This window comes from Pelecanus crispus, chromosome Z (assembly GCF_030463565.1).
Source record: "Pelecanus crispus isolate bPelCri1 chromosome Z, bPelCri1.pri, whole genome shotgun sequence".
NCBI lineage: Eukaryota > Metazoa > Chordata > Aves > Pelecaniformes > Pelecanidae > Pelecanus > Pelecanus crispus.
This window is the reverse complement of record NC_134676.1, coordinates 12,635,494-12,655,599: the sequence shown is the minus strand read 5'-3', so window position 1 is coordinate 12,655,599 and position 20,106 is coordinate 12,635,494. Positions and strand designations below refer to the sequence as shown.

Sequence of the window (20,106 nt, the reverse complement as noted above, 5' to 3'; positions counted from 1 at the left end):
AGGCTCATGGGATGGGGCTGTGATCCACAACCTCTGGCATTCCCAGAAGGCACATCCAGACAAAGTGCCTTGATGATGGATTCACCTTTCCTTCTAACAGTGTCACCAGCTGCCAAGGATCATCTCTACAAAACAGCTGACAAAGTGTAGGAGATGATAGGCGGAAAGAAGACACGTGTGATTACAGCTTCTGTGATGTGATATGCTCAGCCTCAAAGAGCAATCAAGAGGGAGGGCAATGAAACCTAAGAAAGACAGGGCAGCAAAGGTGACAGCTCCACGATTACTCCATTTGCACAGAGTCGAAGCAGGGAACACAGGGTCACCTCTCTGGGGAAGCAAACAGAAGGCATGTACTCAGGTGTGAGGTGGGAACTGCCTGGAGCTTGTCCTGAAAAAGGGGTAGACTGAGCCTGTCCTTCCACTGCTGTATCCATCTGCCTTCTTCCTTTTCATTCAGGATAAAGACCATTAATAAGATAAACTGCATGAACATGAGAAGGAAAGAGCATTGGAATTGTGTTTTGTCGTTTGTTTTCCCCCCACAGTCTTGTTTCCTTGAGCCTTGATAAATGGATGTTTTCTTATCTGATGGTTCAGTTTATCTGGTGTTGGAAGGAAGAAGGTGAGTCAGGTGAATCAAAGTTTGCAGTTTGGGAGTGCATTGATCCTACCTGCAGGTCACCACCGGAGACAGGGCTCTCCGGAGAGGCCAGGTGCGCGGGAACGTCTCTGGCACAGCGGAGGGCAGGAGCCCATGGTGCCAGGTTGCCAAGGGTCAGCGGCTTGTGTTCCCAGCTGCCAGCTTTTCAGGGGAGGTTCCTTCTGCTCCGCACAAAATCCAGCCCCAGCCCCAGCAGGATCTTCTGTACCGCTTGACGGGTCTCGAGCCCTCTTGCAGTGATGGCAAGTCTGTGGATGCAGATGTATCTACATGGGCTACACTGAGAACATTCATAAGGGAAGGTGCTGGGATGACCAGTGACTTGGGCTGGGAAACAGCTGGGCAAACCGGTTTAGCAGCGGCATGGGGGCTGTGGGGCATGGCACAGAGCTGGGACTCTGGCAGCGCTGCAGAGCAAGGAGTCCATTAACTTGTCCGATATCTTCTTGCATGTACACAAATTGCATGTTTGGGAAAAGGAGTTCCCTCATTCCCTTCTGCACCACAAGAAAAAATATTTTGCTGGCTGGACTCAAACTTCCTGCTTGATGATTTCGATTGATTGTGCCATAAATCTGCTATCCTGAGGGAGTAAGTGCTCATTCCCTGCTCCCCAGTCCTGTACAAGCTGGGATGCTGTGGGCATAGGCTTCACTTCACCAGGCTGGGTAGCTATGGCTGCTTTGCTCCTTCCTTGCATGGAAACCACCCCTGCCCCTGCACAGCCCTGGGGCCCCTTGCGTGCTGTTTCTGATTCTGAACCTTTTGTGATGGGAGAAACAAAACCGTGGGCAATAACTGAGAGGAGGTTTCACCCAAGATTTATACAACAGCAGGATGGGGTTTTTTTGTTTTGGTCTTTGTTTCTTTCTTGATAATCCCTGATGTTTACTTCACTTTTTTCTTGGCAACCAGTGACCTGATATCACCACGACTCTCTGATCTCTTCTGCAAGTTGCCTTAGCTAATTTAAGTCCACCCTCGTGCCATGCATCCGTGAATACACCACCTGAGCATCACTTTGCACCTACCGACATGGACCGCAATCTGCTCTTGATATGCCCGGTCACTGAGCACCTTTATTGCCCCCTTGAACTCTTCAAAGCAACTTCAGTCCTTTGCTGCCTTAAATTAGTGTTGCAGCTAATTCTGTCCCATCACTGCTGATGTGCTTTTTCAGACAATTTATGAAGACGCTGAAAAGCACAAGCGCTGAAAAGCACAAGCCCTAGTGCAGCTCCCATGGAAGGCATCTCTGGTACCTCCCTCCCCCTTGAAAACTGACCTGCCATCCTACCTTCCATTGCCTGTCTGCTTAACCATGTAGACCACCATCTTCTGGCGTGAGACAGACTAAGGGCATTTGATGCAGGACCTTGTTCAAAGTTTTTTGAGATGCAGGTACAGTATGTACATACACTGAGCTGCACCCATACACTTCCCGCTGCCTCTGAGGAGCAGCAGAAGGGCAAGAAGTCTGCCCAGAGGGGAGCTGTGTCATCCTCCAGCCTGAATAGAAAGAGATGCTTAAGTGTACATCACTAAGAAGAGGGGACAGCCACTGCTGAGGGGTCCATCACCGACTGCTGAGGAGAGGAGACACCCACCGCTGAGGGATCCTTCAGCCCTTGCTGAGGAGAGGGGACACCCACTGCTGAGGGGTCCCTCACCCCTCACTAAGCAGAGGGGACACCCATGGCTGAGGGGTCCCAACCCCAACACTGAGGAGAGGGGACACCCACCACTCAGGGGTCCCTCACCCCTCACTGAGCAGAAGGGACACCCATGGTGAGGGCTCCCAACCCCAACACTGAGGAGAGGGGACACCCACCACTCAGGGGTCCCTCACCCCTCACTGAGCAGAAGGGACACCCATGGTGAGGGCTCCCAACTGCAACACTGAGGAGAGGGGACACCCATGGCTGAGGGGTCCCTCATGCCTCTCTGAGCAGAGGGGACACCCATGGTGAGGGGTCCCAATCCCAACACTGAGGAGAGGCGACACCCAAGGCTGAGGGGTCCCAACCACAACACTGAGGAGAAGGGACACCCATGGCTGAGGGGTCCCTCACACCTCTCTGAGCAGAGGGGACACCCATGGCTGAGGGGTTCCAATCCGAACACTGAGGAGAGGGGACACCCATGGCTGAGGGGTCCCAATCCCAACACTGAGGAGAGGGGACACCCATGCTGAGGGGTCCCTCACCCCTCTCTGAGCAGGGGGGACACCCATGGCTGAGGGGTCCCAATCCCAACACTGAGGAGAGGGGACACCCATGCTGAGGGGTCCCTCACCCCTCTCTGAGCAGGGGGGACACCCATGGCTGAGGGCTCCCAATCCCAACACTGAGGAGAGGGGACACCCATGCTGAGGGGTCCCTCACCCCTCTCTGAGCAGGGGGGACACCCATGGCTGAGGGCTCCCAATCCCAACACTGAGGAGAGGGGACACCCATGCTGAGGGGTCCCTCACCCCTCTCTGAGCAGGGGGGACACCCATGGCTGAGGGGTCCCAATCCCAACACTGAGGAGAGGGGACACCCATGCTGAGGGGTCCCTCACCCCTCTCTGAGCAGGGGGGACACCCATGGCTGAGGGGTCCCAATCCCAACACTGAGGAGAGGGGACACCCATGCTGAGGGGTCCCTCACCCCTCTCTGAGCAGGGGGGACACCCATGGCTGAGGGCTCCCAATCCCAACACTGAGGAGAGGGGACACCCATGCTGAGGGGTCCCTCACCCCTCTCTGAGCAGAGGGGACACCCACCACCAAGGGGTCCCTCACCCACCGCTGAGAAGAAGGGACACCCACCGCTGAGGGGTCCGAGGAGGCTCCCCCTCCCCCCTCCCGCAGGGCCCCAGGCACGTCCCGGCGGGGGGCTGGAGTGGGGTGGGGGCAGCCCCCGGGGGGGTGTCGCGGGTTCGAGTCCCGCGTCGGGCGGCTCACCTGGCCGGGCCGGGCCGGGCCGGGCGGTGACAGACTTTGCCTCCAGCCTCTATAAAAGGTAACGGCGGCGTGAGTCAGAGCCGCCGTCTCCTCCCCGCCCGCTCTCACGTACGCGCGGCCGGGCGGGCAGGCAGGCACGCACCCGCCGCCGGCCGCCCCGCACCGCCGCCGGCCGTCCCGCAGCCCCGCAGCCCCGCACTCGCTGGCGATGAGCCGCGCCGCGCTGCGGTTCTCCCTCCTGCTCCTGGCCGCCCTGGGCCGCGCCGGCGCCGACAGCGAGCACGACCAGGAGCACGGCGACGAGGATTCCCCGCACTCCCGGGAGAAAGGTGAGCGGGGGGGTCCCCCGTCCGCGGGGCGCCCCGATGCGTGGCGCACCCCGCTGCTGGGTTTGGGGTCCCCTGTGCACGGGGCACCCTGATGCGTGGTGCACCCCGCTGCTGGGTTTGGGGTCCCCTGTGCACGGGGCACCCTAATGCATGGAGCACCCCAATACTGAGTTTAGGGTCCCTGATGAATGTGGTGCTCTCATGCACGGTGTTCCCCTCCTTGCTGATTTTGGAATCCTTGATGCATGGGGCACCCTAATATATGGGGTGCTGGATTTGGGATGCCTAATGCTTTTGGGGGGTCCCCAATGCTGGGGAGCTCTCCCCTTGCTTGGTTTGGGGGGGCTGCTGTACCTCCTGCTGCTCACTTGTTAGGGGCCCAGGTGTGCCCCACTGTGGGGTGTCCCTATGGGGCGTTGCGTTTCCCAGCTGCGAGAGCTGCACCCCCCTCAAGCACGTCCCTGCCTTTGTCCCTGCTCCCGCCAACTCCTGCGCGGCCCGACCCCTGCCCAGGGGCCGGGGGCCCCTGCCTTGTGTGCAGCCCTTTTCACCCACCGAGTCCCTTTTACATCAGATTATGGGGTTCGCCGTTGCTGGTATGGGGGTAGCCGGGGCTGTGTAGCAAGCAGTGCCTTGTCGGGACCGGCCGGAGGGTCCAGACCCGGACCCCGGCGTGGTGGGATGGCAGCCGGTCCCCTTTGTCCTGCAGCATGGCCTCTCCCCAGCAGGCTCTGCTGTGCCTGGCCCTGCATCCACGTTGTCCCCCCACAGCCCGGCAAGGATGGGGTCTGGCCCCACTGTGGAGTTGAGGGGGGAGGTCTGCCCCATGGCTGACGATGGGGAATGGAGGATGTGCTCAAACTCAGGGCTGCGTGGTGTTGTGTAGCCCCCCACCACCCTGAGAGCTGTCTTGCTGGCGGCATGGGTGGGCTTTCAGATTTCAGGGTCAGTGTTTCGGGGGGAAAAGTCCTGGGTCTTTGGTCTTGGTCCCTTTTCTGACTGGGGACTGTGGCGCTGCCAGCACTTGGCAGGGATTTTGGGGCAGAGCCATGCATTTGCTCGCGTGGGGCTGAGTGCTGCACTGGAACGTTCCTGTCCCTGGCTACATTCCTTGTCCCAGCTTTGCCCGCAGGTTTGTTTCCTGGGCTCAGCCTCATAGCGTGTCCTTGGTTTTGCCTCTGGTAAGGAGTTGTGCTGGCCTGTGCCAGGACAGCTGCCCTGTGATATGGACCAGCAATTGTTTGGTGCCAGGAGCTGCTTTTGTTATTGCAATGAATAGCATTTCTTACCAGAGCTGCTCTTGCCGGGCTGAGCACTGGACAGAGATGCGGACGCAGATGGTCCTTGCCACAGAGGTGAAGTAACCCAGGCCACAGGGTGGGAGAGCGTCAGGTGTTCAGCATACCAGCGTGGTGCGCTGGCAGCAAGCGGCTGGGGACTGCGTGGGTTTCGGGATGGGTGGGTGGCGAGATTGGGATGGAGATCGGAAAAGGAGGTGAGGGATGGGAGGTAGGTAGGGAACGGGCAGCCTGGCCCACGCTGTACCGGTGTTAGAGGCTGAAGATCTGTCTGGAGTCCTGTGAGGGAGCAGGTCTTGGCTGGGACCCACCAAGGCTCCTGCCAGCACTAGAAGCTGTGTGTCTCGGCACCGCTGCCGGGCGATGTGCTGGCTCCCTCTTCCTCGAGGCTTGTGTATGACGTAGGGCTGGTGGCCACCCAGCCCTGGGCACTCAGCACAAGCCAGGGGGGTGTCACCCAGGCTTTGCCATGGGGTTGCTTCTGTGAGGACCTCTGGCTTTCCCAGAGACCCAAGTCCTGTGTTACTGTTTCCCAAAGACACCTGTAACTCCCTTTCCCACTGCAGCCTGTTTCCTCTCTCTCCTGTTCAGACCTGTCCTGCTCTGTGTCCACTTCTTGCTCATTCCCTGATGCCCTTTTCATCCAGCTGAGCCCACTTTTCTTGCTTAATACCCCTTATTCATCTTATTCCCCAGCTTGCAGCACTGATCTGCCCTGGGATTTCCCCATTTTTATCCCTTCTGCTGGGATGGCCCTTTCTCTGCAGTGCTCTGAGATTGTCCTCTTTCCCCTGGTACTTGCTGGGGCAATTGGGTCCATGGGGAGCAGAAATGTGCCCTGGAGTAAAGCCTGCCCTATGCCTTCCTCCAGCCAAACCCTTGCCCCTCTGGGGCTGAGCTGGCGCAATCTTGGGCCCCGCAGCCTAGGCAGTCCTCCCGCAGGAGCACAAAGAACAAACCCTGCAGTGACCTGTGCTACCAGTGGCAGATTAAAGGCTGATCCCAAAGGCTTGCAGTGGGTCAGAGTTTATAAACACAAAGGGGCTTTAATGCAGCTCGGCTGGGGAGGGATCAGTGCCCCCATGGGCAGTGGCACAGGGTGGTGTGCTGGGCTGAAAGGACATGGGTGTTGCACGGGGTGTGTGTCTGGATGGAGAAACCAGGGCTGTGCTGGCGGAAGTAGGGCTGGGGTGGCACAGCCCTCCCTTAGAGAGGCTCCCTGTGGGGTTTGGCAGAAGGATGCTCAGGTTGTGCCCCTGCTGCCCAGACTCCCTGCCTGGGCCATGCTTGCCACAGACTGGCCTGGGGAGCTGGCTGTCAGCAGCCTGAGACTACTGGCACAGCCTGGGTACTGTGATCAGGTTATTGCTTTCAAGGGACATGGTGCTTGGATGTGTTTTGTAGGCTGGGTCCTGGCTGCTGTGCCCAGTCCCTGCTTTGGGACCTGCACTATGTGCATCTCTGTGTCCTGGTACCTCCTGGTTCACTGAGCATCAGAAATAACACCCACTTTCCCTCTTCTCTGGGCCATGAGCTCCACTGGTCACCCCACAGCCTGGGACTGATCTGCAGACAGGAGCTTCTTCCTCAGGGACACAGCAAGGTGGTCCTGCCCTGGCATCCCCTGCGAACTGGCCTCATCCCACAGGGCTTTGACCTGGGTCTGGCCCAGGGCTGGGTCCCAGCAGGGAGAGGAGGCTCTGGCAGGATCCCAGTGCTCCTTGTGGCTGAGCACAGGGCATCGTGTGCCCAGCTGATAAGAGAGCAGGATGTCCAAGCTAGAAGTGAGCCTGCTGCCCCGCCTGCCACACACAAGCCGTCGAACTTCTGCTGGAGTTCAAGGTGAGCAGGCAGCACCAATGGCCACCTTGCTGCCAGGTAGCATCTATGCTGTGAATGGCACATGTGTTTCAGTGTTGTCAGGTGTCCTGCAGCAGCTTCAGGCTGTGTACGCCCTAAAATGTGAAAAGCTGAGGATGGAGGGGGCGGACATATAGGGGAGACCCTCTGGTCTCCCTCCTTACTGCCTGGCTCTGCCGAGGGGTGCTTCTTGCTCTGTGCAAATGATCCTGAGTCCCTTGGGTGCCTGGTCCATCCCTGATGTCCCCACAGTGAGGTCCTCCGGGAGCAGCCTGCTGCATCAGTGCCTTTCCTGCATGGGATTAGCAGCGGCCCACGGTTGTGCTGGCTCCTCACCCTGCCGAAAGCTGCTCCTACCCTTCCTCCTGGGCTGCAGGACATGCCGAGCAGCACGCTGGTAATGGCAGCGTCTGCTTGAACTCGGCAGGAAAGTGTTGTCGGATGGTGTTGGATGTCAAGGAGGGAAGGGAGCTGGCACTTGCGGCAGCACCAGTATCCCAAAATGGGAGGGCCGAGAGGGAGCGAGCAACAGGGAGAAAGCCAAAGGAGGGAGCGAGTGAAAGGGGGAAACTCGGCTGGATTGCAGGCTGCTGGGGGAAGGGGGATGGTGTGTAGTGCTCAGCTGGAACAGAGGGGCTCTGCGTGGCTGAGCACAGAGGCTTTCTTGCCTGCAAGGGCAGGCAGTTCCTGTTGGTACCCTCCTACATTTTCCTGCTGGGACCCCTGCAAGGAGTCCTCTTCTTGCATGTTATCTCCCAGTGTGCTCATCGCAGAAGCAAGGTTGTTTCCCCCACATTTTTTGGGAGTGCTTTGCGGTCCCTGCTGGGGCTGTGGGTGCTCAGAGGTAGGGTAGGGCAGGGCAGGCAAAGAGCTGCAGCACCCACTGCCGAGGTGCAGCGACGTCTGTTGTGGTGAGTGGCAGCAGTTCAGCAGAAAGGAGACCTGGCACGACGCAGCTTTCCAAGGAAGAAGACATGCTCCGGCGGGGAGTGTGGGAGGCAGGGTGAAATTATGCAAATCAACATTTGGGCAGGGCAGTGGGTTAATGTTCATAGCAAAGGGCTGCAAAATTCCGAATGCCTCTATGTGGAAGGGCTCGGAGTATTGCAGGGCTCCTCCAAGCCACACTGAGGCCAGGGCAGGTGCCAAGAGCCCGACCCAGTGCCCAGGTTGGGCTTGCCTCGATGCTCTCTTGCAGTGCTCGGTGCATGTGCCAAAGGGGCCCAACCCTGCACAGCTGGGCTTGTGAGATGCCTCCCTGAGTGGGTGGCCTGGCTGTGCCATAGCTGCACCCAGATCCATGGGATGGGGAAACACACTTGGGTGGCTTCAGTGTGTGGATAAGTGCTCGTGGGTCCTCTTGGCGCTCATGCCAAGAGACCCCCGGGGAAGTCTGTTGTGTTGGGATGGATCAGACTGACTCCTGGGTGCAGCTGCAGCCTTTGGGGTGCTCAAAGCTGCTGAGCTGAGCTGACGGGAGGCTGTGAGGAGGGTCCAGAGCCCTCTCGGCTGTGGGAACAGATGGGCACAGGGGGACATGCGAGCCTGGGGTGGGTGGCATGGTGCTGACACAGCAGGGCAGGTGCCAGCATGGTGCTATTGCTCAATCTACTATATGATGTTTGAGCTGCTTTCTGTCAAGGCAGAGTCCCTGGAGGTGAGCTGAAAGCGGGGCGCCGGGGCGGGCCATGCCGGTTGAGGCATGTGCAGTGAGCCAAGGCGCTGCGTGCCAGCCCCAGGTTGCTGTGCCTTACCTGTGCCGGGACTGCCCCAATGCGAGTGCCCCTCAGGGGGCTCCCCAATGCTGATAGGCACCTTCGTGCTGCAGGAGGGGGATCCTGCCTAGGAAGCATCAAATGTGGCTCTTGTGTGCAAGCCATGACCACCTCGTGCAGATAGTGCCAGGTGGGGCAGGAGAGTGGGGACAAGGTGGGGGAAGATACGTGGTGTTTCCAGAGGAGAGTCGGTGTACTCTGGATTTTGGAGCATAATCAGCGTCCAGCAGGCGAGTAACCTTTGTGTGAGCAAGGTGGTCAGGATGAATCTCAGCTTGCTGCAGCACAGCTGGGTGCATCTCAGGGCAGTGCCATGCAAGCAGACATGGAAAGTGCACTGCAGCCTGTCCCAGGGCACATGCGTTCCTGCCTGACGCAAGCAGCCGTGGCTTGCACAGCCCCCTGCTTGCTGCCACTTCTTCATATGCCTTTGGGAGTACCTCGTGCCTGGGCAAATGACCCCTGAGCATTGCTCCTGAGCATCAGAAGCACTGCAGAGCCATCAGCAATGCTGGAGGGAGCCTCACAGAGGGCTGTTCTTGTCTCTCCAACTCCTGGTGCCCCTAAGCACCCTCCAGCCCTTCCCAGCCTGGCTTTGCCATGACCATCTGCTTTCTAGGGCAGCAGCTGCACCAAAGGCTCCCAGCAGCGCCCATGCCTGGATCCTCGCTGAGAAGAGGGCAGGATCCCGCTGGGCTTGGGGCCTTGCATAGGACATCTGGGCCTGGGAAAGTGTGCATCTTCCTTTCTCACCCCTAAGCTGGAATCTGCTCCTATTAATAGCAAGTGGCTGTCGATAGCTGTTGTCAGCGGCAGGGATGGGGACTGGAGCAGCACCTGCTGAGCCCCTCCTGCGTCCTGGCCAGGCTGGCAGGCATTTGGCCCCACCAAGGGACCGGGGCTGGGCTGCACCTGCTAAATTCTTTTCCATGTCCTTGCACTCTGGGGAGCTGATGCACGTGGGTGTAGATGCTGCCCCTTGCTGCTGGGTGCACGCACCCCTTCACCCCAAGCCTGTCCCAACCTGGCACCCTCTGCTCCTGCCCTCGTGGGCTGGGATGTGCCAACAGTCTGCCTGCAATGATGAGTATGCTGTTAAGGACAAGTCAGAGGAGGAGCCCATGAATTACCTGTTGTGCCAGTCAGGGCAGGGACATAATTCTTATGGCCCACTTTTGTCTGCTTGGGGCAAATCCAAGCCCCGCATCTCTTTGCCTGGAGCTGGTTGCATGCAGAAGGGCTGGTGATAGCCAAGGTGTTTGGTCGGGGGCATCTGAGACAAGGCTCTGGGGCACCTCTAAGGCTACCTCCAGTGACATGCCAGGAGCCCAGGCTTTGCTGGCAGCTCTGAAGGAGAGTTATGGTGCGAGGGCTAGTGTATGGAGCACTGTCATACCCTCAGGACCTGTCCCAGGAGGGCTCTAGAACTGCACACTGGGGACACCCCCAGCTGTGGGAGGCTCAGGGCACACTAGGGCACACGCTGCCCTGCTGTGGCCACTGTGTGCCCCATGGGTGACACAGGACGTGCAGAGGTCCTGGCACAGGCTCCCCCCATCCTCCCTCCTGCTTTTCCTAGGGAAAGGGTTCATGCGTGGTAGGACACTTATACAGCTCTGCGTGGGAATTTGGGTGGTCGGGTGAGTTGGGGTAGGGGGCTGCCAAGACCGGAGGTGGGTGTTTGGTCTGGCACATTTTCCTGTGGCAGTCTGGCCCCATGGTAGGGGCACTTGCTGACAAGGAAGACAAAGGTTTGGTGCTCGTTTGCTTCCTCTGCTGTGAGTCCCAGGGGATCCCCAGCTGCTCTTGCTTACAGACCCTGAGCAGGGAGGCTGCACACCTGCCTCATTAAGTGCTTTGTCTTGGGACAGTGGGAGGTTTTGGCTGCTTCAGAGTAGCTGCAAGAGTGCTGGTACAGCTGCTCAGTGATGGAAGCCAGTACCTCTGATTTTTCCATTATAGGATGATAACAAAGCATCAAGCCCTGGGGTTTTCCCTCTGGCTGACAACTGCAGGAGACCTGTCCCTGCTTGGAGGAGGCAGTGCCCTCTGGGAGAATCCCCCTCGCAGGGGGAGGAGTGGGAAAACAAAGGCAGGGAGGGGGATTGAAGTCAGTGGGAATCCAGAGACCTCCTGGCTGGGAGTGCTGCCTGGCAGAGGTGTGTTTGCTGCCAACCTTTCCCTTCCATTCATGTGGGTTTTTTCTCTTTTTTTTCAAGGTCCTGGTCACAGTCACTGGAGCTATGAAGGTAAATACCCTGCAGTTACTCCTGCTTTTTTTCTACCACCCAGCAGACCCTGGGCCTGAGCCATCCGTGGTTAATGATTACAGGGCTCCTGTGCACGCTCCACGCCTCACCCTTCCCTCCTGCCTGACCCTGACGCTTCAGTGGTGCCCGAACCTGGGCACAGATGGGCTGAAGAGCTGGGAGTTGCTCTGATTTGAGCAGGAAGCAGCGGCTCATCCATCGAGGATTTCCTCAGCCCCTTGGGTGTGGGGGGATGCCCCTCAGGGCAAGGCTCCTCCCTGAATGGGAACTCCTCTGATCCTGTGCCAAGCGGGGAAGCAGCCTGGGCTCCCCAGGCTGGACTTAACGCTCATGCTGGGACTTTGACCGGTTCAGGGATTAGCCTGTGTCCTCACCTCTGTCCTCTGTCATCCTCCCTCCCCATCCTGCCTGGCCCTCCCCTCCCATCCTAGTTTGGGGGGCTTCTCCACAGCACCCATGATGGGCATCACTGCAGTGCCAGCACAAACACACCCCTTCCCGCTGCGGTGGTGGGCCAGGCCCCAGCACCATCGCTGTGCTTGGGACCAGGGACTGCCTTGGACCTGCTAATGCCCAGCTCCATCTTTACAGGGGTCCTGTGAGGGGCTGGGCTAGGGACGAGACTGGGTTTGCACTGGCCCAAGACATGCTAGAAGCAGCCCCCTGCAGTGCAAGGGGAGGTTTCTGAGCCATCAGCTGTGCCTATCCCAGCTATGGCACTGGGGACAGGTGATGGTTTAAGCAGCCACCCCAGCCATGTGAGCTGACCCTTTGCAGGGCTGTACCGATGCAGTTAACAGCCAGGAACCCATCAGACCTGTGGCTGTGGGCTCACGTGATCCCAGCGGCACCGTGGTACCTTGCTCGAGTAGTAGCGCGGGCTCACTGGTGGGTCGACACCTGCCAGAGGCCAGGCTGTGCAAGGCAGCAAGCATGTGATGAGCTGCAGAGCAGCAGGTCCTTTGCTGGGCAAGTCCCCTTATAAATGACCTTCTCGCGCTCTTCCCAAACACCTCAAAAATAGACTTTCCTGGCAGCTCACCACACTGTGAGACCTTTCCTGATACAGCTGCATGCAGTCACATGGTGGCACAGAGCTAACTTGATGGAAACTAACCTTACATGCATGGCTTATTCCCCAGCCAGTGCCTGTCCCCTTCCCCACCACCCACCAAACCTCCTTCCCGGTGGGCTCCTTGCCCAGGTGGTCTCACTGGCACTCCCTCCTTTCCTCCTTGTACCAGACCGGGAGCACTGGGGTGTGGACTACAAGGACTGCGCGGGCACCATGCAGTCGCCCATCAACATTGACACTGCCAAGACCATCTTCAGCCCCCAGCTGCGGCCAATCCAGATCTCTGGCTACAGCCTGCCCGCCAACGAGAAGCTCAAGCTGAGGAACAACGGGCACACAGGTGGGTGCAAAGGCACAGGCAGAGTCTGGAGCACAAGCAGGGGTTGCTTGGCCTCTCCTGGCAGGACCGGGCTTCTCTGACACCCTTCCCCTGGACTCTGGGAAGTGGATTCTCTTGCAGGATGCAGTCATGTTGCCTTCAAGGCCAAAAGAAAAGCATCGGGCTGTTGAGCCTTTACAGGTCCATGTGCTTTCCTGGCTGGAGGGGAGAAACCAGGAGATGGAGAACTCACCACTCACTGCCTTTGGGAGCTGTCTCCAGGAATTTGTTAAAACCCATGTTTCCTTTAAAAAAGCATCCCTGGTATTTCTGATGCAGGTTTGCAGCCACTGGTTCCTCCCCTGCATTTCACTTTCAAAGGACTAGTCAGTCTCTGATAGGACTTAGCCTTTAAAGGCTTGGTCTTTTAGGACACAACATTGGCCAACTTCTTTAAGTCTGTACTTCAGGATGCTATCTCAAGATCTTAAGAAATTTTCATAGGTGGTTTTTTTTCCCTTCTGCAATTTTAGAATGTTTTTTGGAAAGCCTGGACACAACTTATTCACATTATTTTAGTATCAATCTCACCATGCCAGATATGGAGGAAAAACACATCTCCTTCCCGCTCAGTTCACCCCACAGCTGGGGATGGTGGGTCCTGTTGCTACCAGCCTTTTCTGGGAGTAAGCCGAGTGTTTTGTGCACACTGGTGTCTGCCAGTCCCCAAGCTAAGAAAAGGTGGCGCAGAAAGGGACTTAAAGACTTGCTGACGGTGTGATAAGGCACCTCCTTGCCCAGGTAGTTAGCGAGATGGACCTGACCTGTGTGTACAGCAAACTCAACAGGTTGGACTCGCAGTGCATGGTCAGATCAACTGCGCAGTGCATGCACAGAGCTTTATATTATGGCCTCCTGCCCTAGCATGCCTGCAGAGTTAAACTAGTTGAGCTCAGTAGTTGCTATTTTAGACACCCTGGCATCTGGTGTTGCTTGGTGTTTAGAAAAGCAGTCAGAGCATTTTCATTCGGGGGGTGGGAGGGGGGTAGTTTCTCACATGCTTGTAAGATGCCTTTTTTTATTCTGGCAACTGCCGGTCTGCTTTATGAAAAGCCATAAATAAATAAAAAGTTGCAAGTCCAGTAAGATATTTGTACAGTTACTCCTTTTTGTAATACAAAGTGTATATGCTGTATAAGCCTTTTCAAGGGCCTGAAAATGACTCAGGTAGCTAGTAGAAGGAATGCAAATTTAGATATACAAAAGAAATGTAAAAGCAGATAAATTCCCAGGGAGGGAGCAGTCTCCCCATATCTGAGTTTTGTGTCTCTGAACCCAGTGGCAGGCAACATGGGAGAGGACAAATGACTCATCACAGCCCTGTTAATCCCGAATGCGTGCCCTAGCTCCGTGATGTGACTAAGGGACACTTCACCTATAAAGAAGGAGGAAGGAAAAGAGTTGATATTAAAAATGAGGAAAAGGTGCTTAGAAGGATAGGACAGCCTTTCTCAGGGTCCAGGGATGCTCCTGATATTTTCACCGTGTGTCCAGGTAACTCAGCTTTTAGATTTGCCACACTGCTGCATGAGTCCAAGATAGCTGGCTAAACCACATTGAAGTAAAAGGCAAAACCAATTATGTATTTACCATACCCAAAGAAGCACAATTTTAGCTCTAAATGCTTTCAAAAGGTTTAATGCTTCTGTGCCACCAGCTCCAGTGCTGTCAGACACTCACAGGCTGCTTTATCTGAAAGGTCACAGCTTGCCAAGCGCTGCAGCTCTCTCTGTCCCACTGCCCTGCTCTTGTAGGTATTCACCGCTCTGCCAATATCTTTATCCGTTAATTTTGTCCACAGTCTCTTAATATTATTCTCACTGAATAAATTGTTGGGTAACATTTGGCTTGGAGCTGGCCCCTGGGAGTCTCTGCAGAGGGGCTCTTCACTTTCCAGCATTTTCATAGCAGCTATTTTTGAAGCTGATGTATTTACTGGGGCGTCCTACAACTTGAAGTTGAACCCTGCCGCGATGGCACAGCTCTGGGTATTGACTTGCCCATAGCGTCATGAAAGAGAGAAAGCAAGTTTGTTTGTTGTGAACAATGTCCACAAGCCCAGGGTGACTCTCTCCCTTGAGACATCTCTGCATACCTGTGGGATGGACTGGGCTTTGTGTTTTACTGACCAACCTCTTCCTTCTGCCTCTGCAGTTGTCCTTGAGCTGCCCAATTCACTGGCCATCACTGGCGGCTATGCCCAGCAGTACCGAGCCGTGCAGCTGCACCTGCACTGGGGCTCCCCGTTGGGACCTGGCTCGGAGCACACCGTCAACGGGCACCGCTTTCCTGCGGAGGTAAGGAGCCCTCGTGGTGGTGGATTCCTCCTCTCCCGCTGCTGGGCAGGGAAGGTGCTGGAGTGCTGTCTTGCTCCTGGCCCACAGCCCTGGTTGTCATGGCTGAATGCTGTAACGCCTGGCCAGGATCCCTGCTCCCCAGGCAGCTCTGCAGCAGCAGCGTTCAGTGTAGGAGGCCAGGCTTTGCTGCTGAGCCAGACTCACGCTGCAGCCTGCGGTGCAGAGGCGAGGAAGAGACCAGGCTCCAGGACGCTCTGCCCGCAGGTGGGCTGGGGCTGGCTGCGTGTGAGCACTGCAGCCTGTCCCCATGCTGCAGCCTGTCCCCGTGCTGCAGCCTGGTCCTGGGCTGATGGGGCAGGAGCTGTGTCAGTCCCCAGGGTTGGGGGAGCCAGCTCTCTGGGTGGCTGTGAGCAGCCTGCTTTGGGAGCTGCAGGGACTGTTTACTCTGTACACACTGTCCTCCTGCTCTGCCAGCTCCTATCCGGTTTTATCCCTCCTCCTCTAGCTGCTGTCCTCAAACTGAGCCTGGCTCTGCAGTATGACCCCCTGGTATCTAGGGCAGAGTGCTGGTTTGCTGTCCCTGACAGCAGGCAGACCTTCATGCACGCCACTTTGCAGCAGCACATTTTCTCAGTGCCACCAGCACATTCCCCTCCTAGGAGGGGTGCTCATCACGGGTGCATGTCTCTCCCAGCCCTTGCTCTGGCAGGCTGGAGCCATGGGAGGGGTGAGCACCTCCCGGAGGTGCCCATCCTGCATCAGGATTGCACGTTTCCCTTCCAGATCCACGTGGTCCACTACAACACCAAGTATGACAATGTTCAGAAGGCAATGGTCCAGCCAGATGGCCTGGCCGTTCTGGGAGCCTTCCTGGAGGTGAGTCCCGTAGATCAGCCCTGGGCGAGAAGGGGTAGGAGCAGGGGGAGGTGGGACTGGGGTGGGCAGAGTCAGGCACAGTTCTGGGGACTGGCAAAGTTGCAAATGCTCCTGGGCAGAAGGGGAGAGAGGGGGCATTCCAGAGGGCAGAGCAGCCCTGATAGGAGGAAGGGGTCACCGGGATGGGGTGCCTCTCACAGGGAGTGATACCTCCCTGCTAGCACTGCCATCACCGGCCAGTCTCCATTCAGACCCTGTCCTTGTCATCACTGTGGAGCGTCTGTTTTGCAGGTTGGGCCAATGGAGAACCCATACTATCAGGAAATACTTCAGCATCTGTACAAAATTCGACAAGAAGGTAAGGCTCTGTCCCACCTAGTATTTGTCTCAGGGGCTGCAGCCCAGCAGAGAAACACGCTGCACGGCAGAGTGTTTGCCTTATGTATGGGAGAAGGGGAGCATTGCACAGCTTGTACAAAACCAGCTCTCCAAGGTGCCCTCTGCTCACACATGCTTTCCCCTGCCTCCAGGGCAAACCCACCGCTTTCTCCAGTGCACCAGTGGCAGCAGTGTGGACCCTGGCACACGCAGTGCCAGGCCACCCATGAGCTCCATGCTGGTCCTGCCTGTTGTCCTCCAAGGGTTTGCCCTGGTCTCACTCCCATGGTGTTTCTTCTCCCAGGCAAGGAAGTCTCGGTGCCCGGATTCAATATTGCAGGTCTGCTGCCTGCTAACTTGAAACTCTACTTCCACTACAACGGCTCTCTGACCACCCCTCCCTGCTACCAGACGGTGAAGTGGACAGTCTTCAACCAGACCATCCTGCTCTCTTATAACCAGGTCCGTCAGGGCAATGAGCTCCAAACCGGCTCTTGCCCAGCCTCTCCCTGCAAGCGTGCACCGTGGGTGCCAATCCCCTGGGGCTCGCCTGGCTCCTGAAGGCAGGATGCACCCTGCTCTGCTCACGCCATTCTCCTTCCAGATGTCAATGCTGGTGACAAGCCTGACAAACGATGACAGCAAACCTCTGCAGAACAATTACCGGATGGTGCAGGACCTGCATGGGCGACGGGTGCTGGCGAGTTTCCAAACCACCCTCTTTTCAGTGAAGCAGCTGTCTTCTGGTAAGGAGTGCGTGAGTGTGCTCAGGCTGCACCCAGCTGCAGGGATGCAGAGATGGGGCGAGGAGCAGGAGTCAAGGCTTTGCATCCCTTACAGAAATGCAGCATTTGTATGGGTTAGCCCTGCCTGGCAGGTGACTTACGGCAGCACTGGTCTTGGAGTCCTGCTCTCCCCCATTTCTGTGCTTCTCTCACCCTGCCTGGGGAAGATGGGTTTCTAGGAACTATTCTATCCTTGATCTTGCAGAGATAACAGGAGCAGGACTAGGGTATGTGTGGTCAAGGGCAAACAGCCAGGTCCTAATATCCCAGCTAGCTGCTCCATCCCCAAACGCCATAGCGAAATTCAGAAGGAGCTGCAGAGGTGCAGGCTTGCAGCGAGCACCCCACCACCACACCCTGCGGGAAGGGCAGTGCAGGGGACTCCTCCTGAAGGCTGTGCTCTGCCAGCGGGGCCACGCAGCCGTTCTGGCCGGGCACACGGTCCCCTGCCTGAGGCATCCCTGTCTGCCCATCTTCAGTTCATCCTCGAAGGCCTTTCTTGCTTTGGTGGTTTCCAGCGACGAGTAGAAATTCTTGTTAATCCTCAGGTGTGACTATCATTCTGCATCACCGAATTCTTGCCCGTTGCTGCTCTCTGAGATCACTGGGGTTTTTCTGTCCAGCATCCTGTTCCTTTTCTGTTTTGATGGCATTTCCTACACCTTGTGTCAAGGTGACTAATAGAAACAGCACACAGGCTTGGTCCCAGGCCCTTGGGCAATGCCTCAGTAACCACACATCATGGTGCAAGGCACTTCCCTTCACCGTCCCACCTGCAGCCAGCTTGCTAACGGCTGCAGGCTTTTAATCACCATGGTCTTCAGCCTGGCTAGCACTTTCCCATGTGGCACTGCATCAAATGCTTCACTGAAGTTGGGAGAGATAAAATCTACCGCGTTTTCTTTGTCTAGAATACCACTTATCAAAGAAGGATATCGGGTTAGGCTGGCATGCTCTATCTTTGGTAAACCTGTTAGATACTTTATCATATTTTCCATTTACCTCCAAGCCTTTCTTTTACCACTTTCTTGCAGAAGCCAAAGCCTCCAGCCACCGAGGCTGGGGGGAGTTGCCCAGCTCACCTATTTTTCTTTTCTTTCACTTTTTCTATCCAACAACCACATTTCAACAAAGCTATGAAGCCCTTGTTCCTGGAGTGCCAGGACACTGTCCCAGTACTCCCGGATGAGGTTACTGGTCCCCCACCTTGTGTGCGCAGGATGGTTGGGGTTTTCTCCCCACCTCAGTACTGCTAACTGCCTGCTTTAGCCCTGGGGCTGCTGAGCACCGAGATGGGAGTGCTGTGGGGTCATGTCTCGCTTCGCTTGCAGCTGCACCTCCTGCGCCCACGCTTGTTGATCTTTCCCGAGTCACCCCTAGTTCAGGAGAGCCACTCCTGCCCCCGGCTGCTGGGCGAAGGCGATGGCTTCCCCACAGTGACCGCGCAGCTGGATATGGCCTGCAGATAGTGCCACTCTGCGCACGATACCGAGCCGTGTACAGATGATAATGCAGCTGTTTAAAAGCCATGCTGTCACACCGGGTAAATATTTGCCCGGCACAGCTCCCGCCCAGCATGTACGGCCACCGAGCGATCCCCATGCGGGGTGCCTTGCTGGCAATGGCCAGCTGCTTTCTCCCACGGAGCTGCTCACCATCGCACTGCAGGCAACTCTCCCCATGGTTGCTGCCTGCTGAGCTCGCCCCATGCCTCTCTCTGGGGTCTCCTGCGGGGTTGGGTGCAGTCATGGGCTGCTGCAGTGCTCAGCACCCTGCCTGCTTCCCAAGTGGTGGCAGCAGCAATATGGGAGTTTTTGGCTGGGCTCAGCGAGACTTTTCTGTGGGCTGTGGTTCAGGGATCCTTTCCCCCACCACCCCTGATGCTTCTGGCAGGGTGTCAGGGCTGGGCTTCCTGCAGCACGATGCTGCAAGCTGCTGGGGATCCGGCAGGCAGCTCTCTCCTGCCTGCTCATGGGTGACGGGGAGTCTCGCAGGCAGCCCTGCTTTGGCAGCATGGCCTGAAGCCCTGCAGGCTTGATGCTTCCCAAACACCTCGGGCAACCCCTTGACTGTGCTGTCTCTCTTCCAGATAGCGATGGCTCAGCAGCAGCAGGTACGTGAAGGGCTGGCCTGGAGGAGGGGAAGGTGGCTGGGGGGTGTACCTGCCTGGGAAGGGAGGTCCTGGCAGCCACGTGCTGAGCAGGTGGGGCAGGCAGCCACGGTGGGTTTGCAGGGCTGCCCTAGCATCCGTGCAGCTGGCTCTCATCGTCTCATCTTTGTCTCCTTTGCAGAAGAACACTCCAGCTCTTCATTTCATGCAGGTAAGCGTGCTCAGCCGAGGCTGCTGCCTTCATGTCCCTTCTGCCTTTGGGCTATCGGCCTGCTCCAGCCTTGCCCCGTCTACCTCGGCCAGTAGCCGCAGGGGACCACCCCTCGGGTAATGTGCCTGTGCTTGGCTTGCAGGGGATGTGCTGGCTGTGCTCTTCGGGGTGCTCTTTGCCGTCACGGCGCTGGCCTTCATGCTGTACATCTGCAAGCACCGCAGCCAGAACACACGGTGAGCCACGGCGAGCTGCAGGAAGAGGGGACCCCAGGGGTAGCACAGGTCTGGGGCATGAGAAGGGAGGTTCAGGGTGGTCTCTCGGGCAGCAAGACGGGTCACCAGGGTCCCCCTGCCTGCTCTAACACTCCCCTCCTTCTTCCCCCACCAGGCTGGACTCACCAACCAAATCCAAGGTCATCTACACGGCAGCCACCACCGAGGCCACTGCATGAGCCATGCGCCTCTGCAGCAGTCGCAGCCGCACCAGTTCAGCCTGCCACCCCACCTCCCCTCACTCCCACCCCGGGCCAAGGGAGGGCCAGCACTCCAGCATCCCTTGGCTGCATGGGCTGCCCACACAGACTGTTTGCCTGGGGCAGCATCTGGCCCCAGCAGGTATTTTTGTTATAAAAAAGGTAAAAATATATTTAAAAAAAAAAGTAAAAGCTTCCCACGGTGCCAGCCCTCCTAGTTGTCCTTGTGTGAAGCTACGAGCCAGGAAAAGGCACCGGTGGGGCTGGACCCACAGTGGAGAGGGGCACGCAAGGAGCCCTTCCTGACCAGCAAGGACAGCATCGCCCTCTGTGCCCTGGGCAGAGCTCCAGAGCAAGCAGCACAGGGCTCCTTGCAC

At 57.3% G+C, this 20,106-nt stretch overlaps 1 protein-coding gene across 1 annotated transcript; it reads left to right on the top strand.

Annotated features, from left to right (window-relative positions):
- Positions 1 to 3,819: 3,819 nt before the first annotated feature.
- CA9 (carbonic anhydrase 9) lies at positions 3,820 to 19,708 on the top strand. The gene is made up of 12 exons (XM_075727079.1): positions 3,820 to 3,940; positions 11,093 to 11,122; positions 12,388 to 12,558; positions 14,752 to 14,894; positions 15,678 to 15,770; positions 16,062 to 16,128; positions 16,453 to 16,610; positions 16,753 to 16,894; positions 19,023 to 19,046; positions 19,228 to 19,254; positions 19,397 to 19,490; positions 19,645 to 19,708. Exons 1-12 carry the CDS (start codon positions 3,820 to 3,822, stop codon positions 19,706 to 19,708), a joined length of 1,134 nt encoding a protein of 377 aa, XP_075583194.1.
- The last annotated feature ends 398 nt before the right edge of the window (positions 19,709 to 20,106 follow it).

Coding starts and splice junctions, on each gene's coding strand:
- CA9 (XM_075727079.1), top strand. CDS start 3,820: ATGAGCCGCGCCGCGCTGCGGTTCTCCCTCCTGCTCCTGGCCGCCCTG. Junction 3,941..11,092: donor CCCGCACTCCCGGGAGAAAG/GTGAGCGGGGGG, acceptor TTTTTTTTCAAG/GTCCTGGTCACAGTCACTGG. Junction 19,491..19,644: donor CACCGCAGCCAGAACACACG/GTGAGCCACGGC, acceptor TTCCCCCACCAG/GCTGGACTCACCAACCAAAT.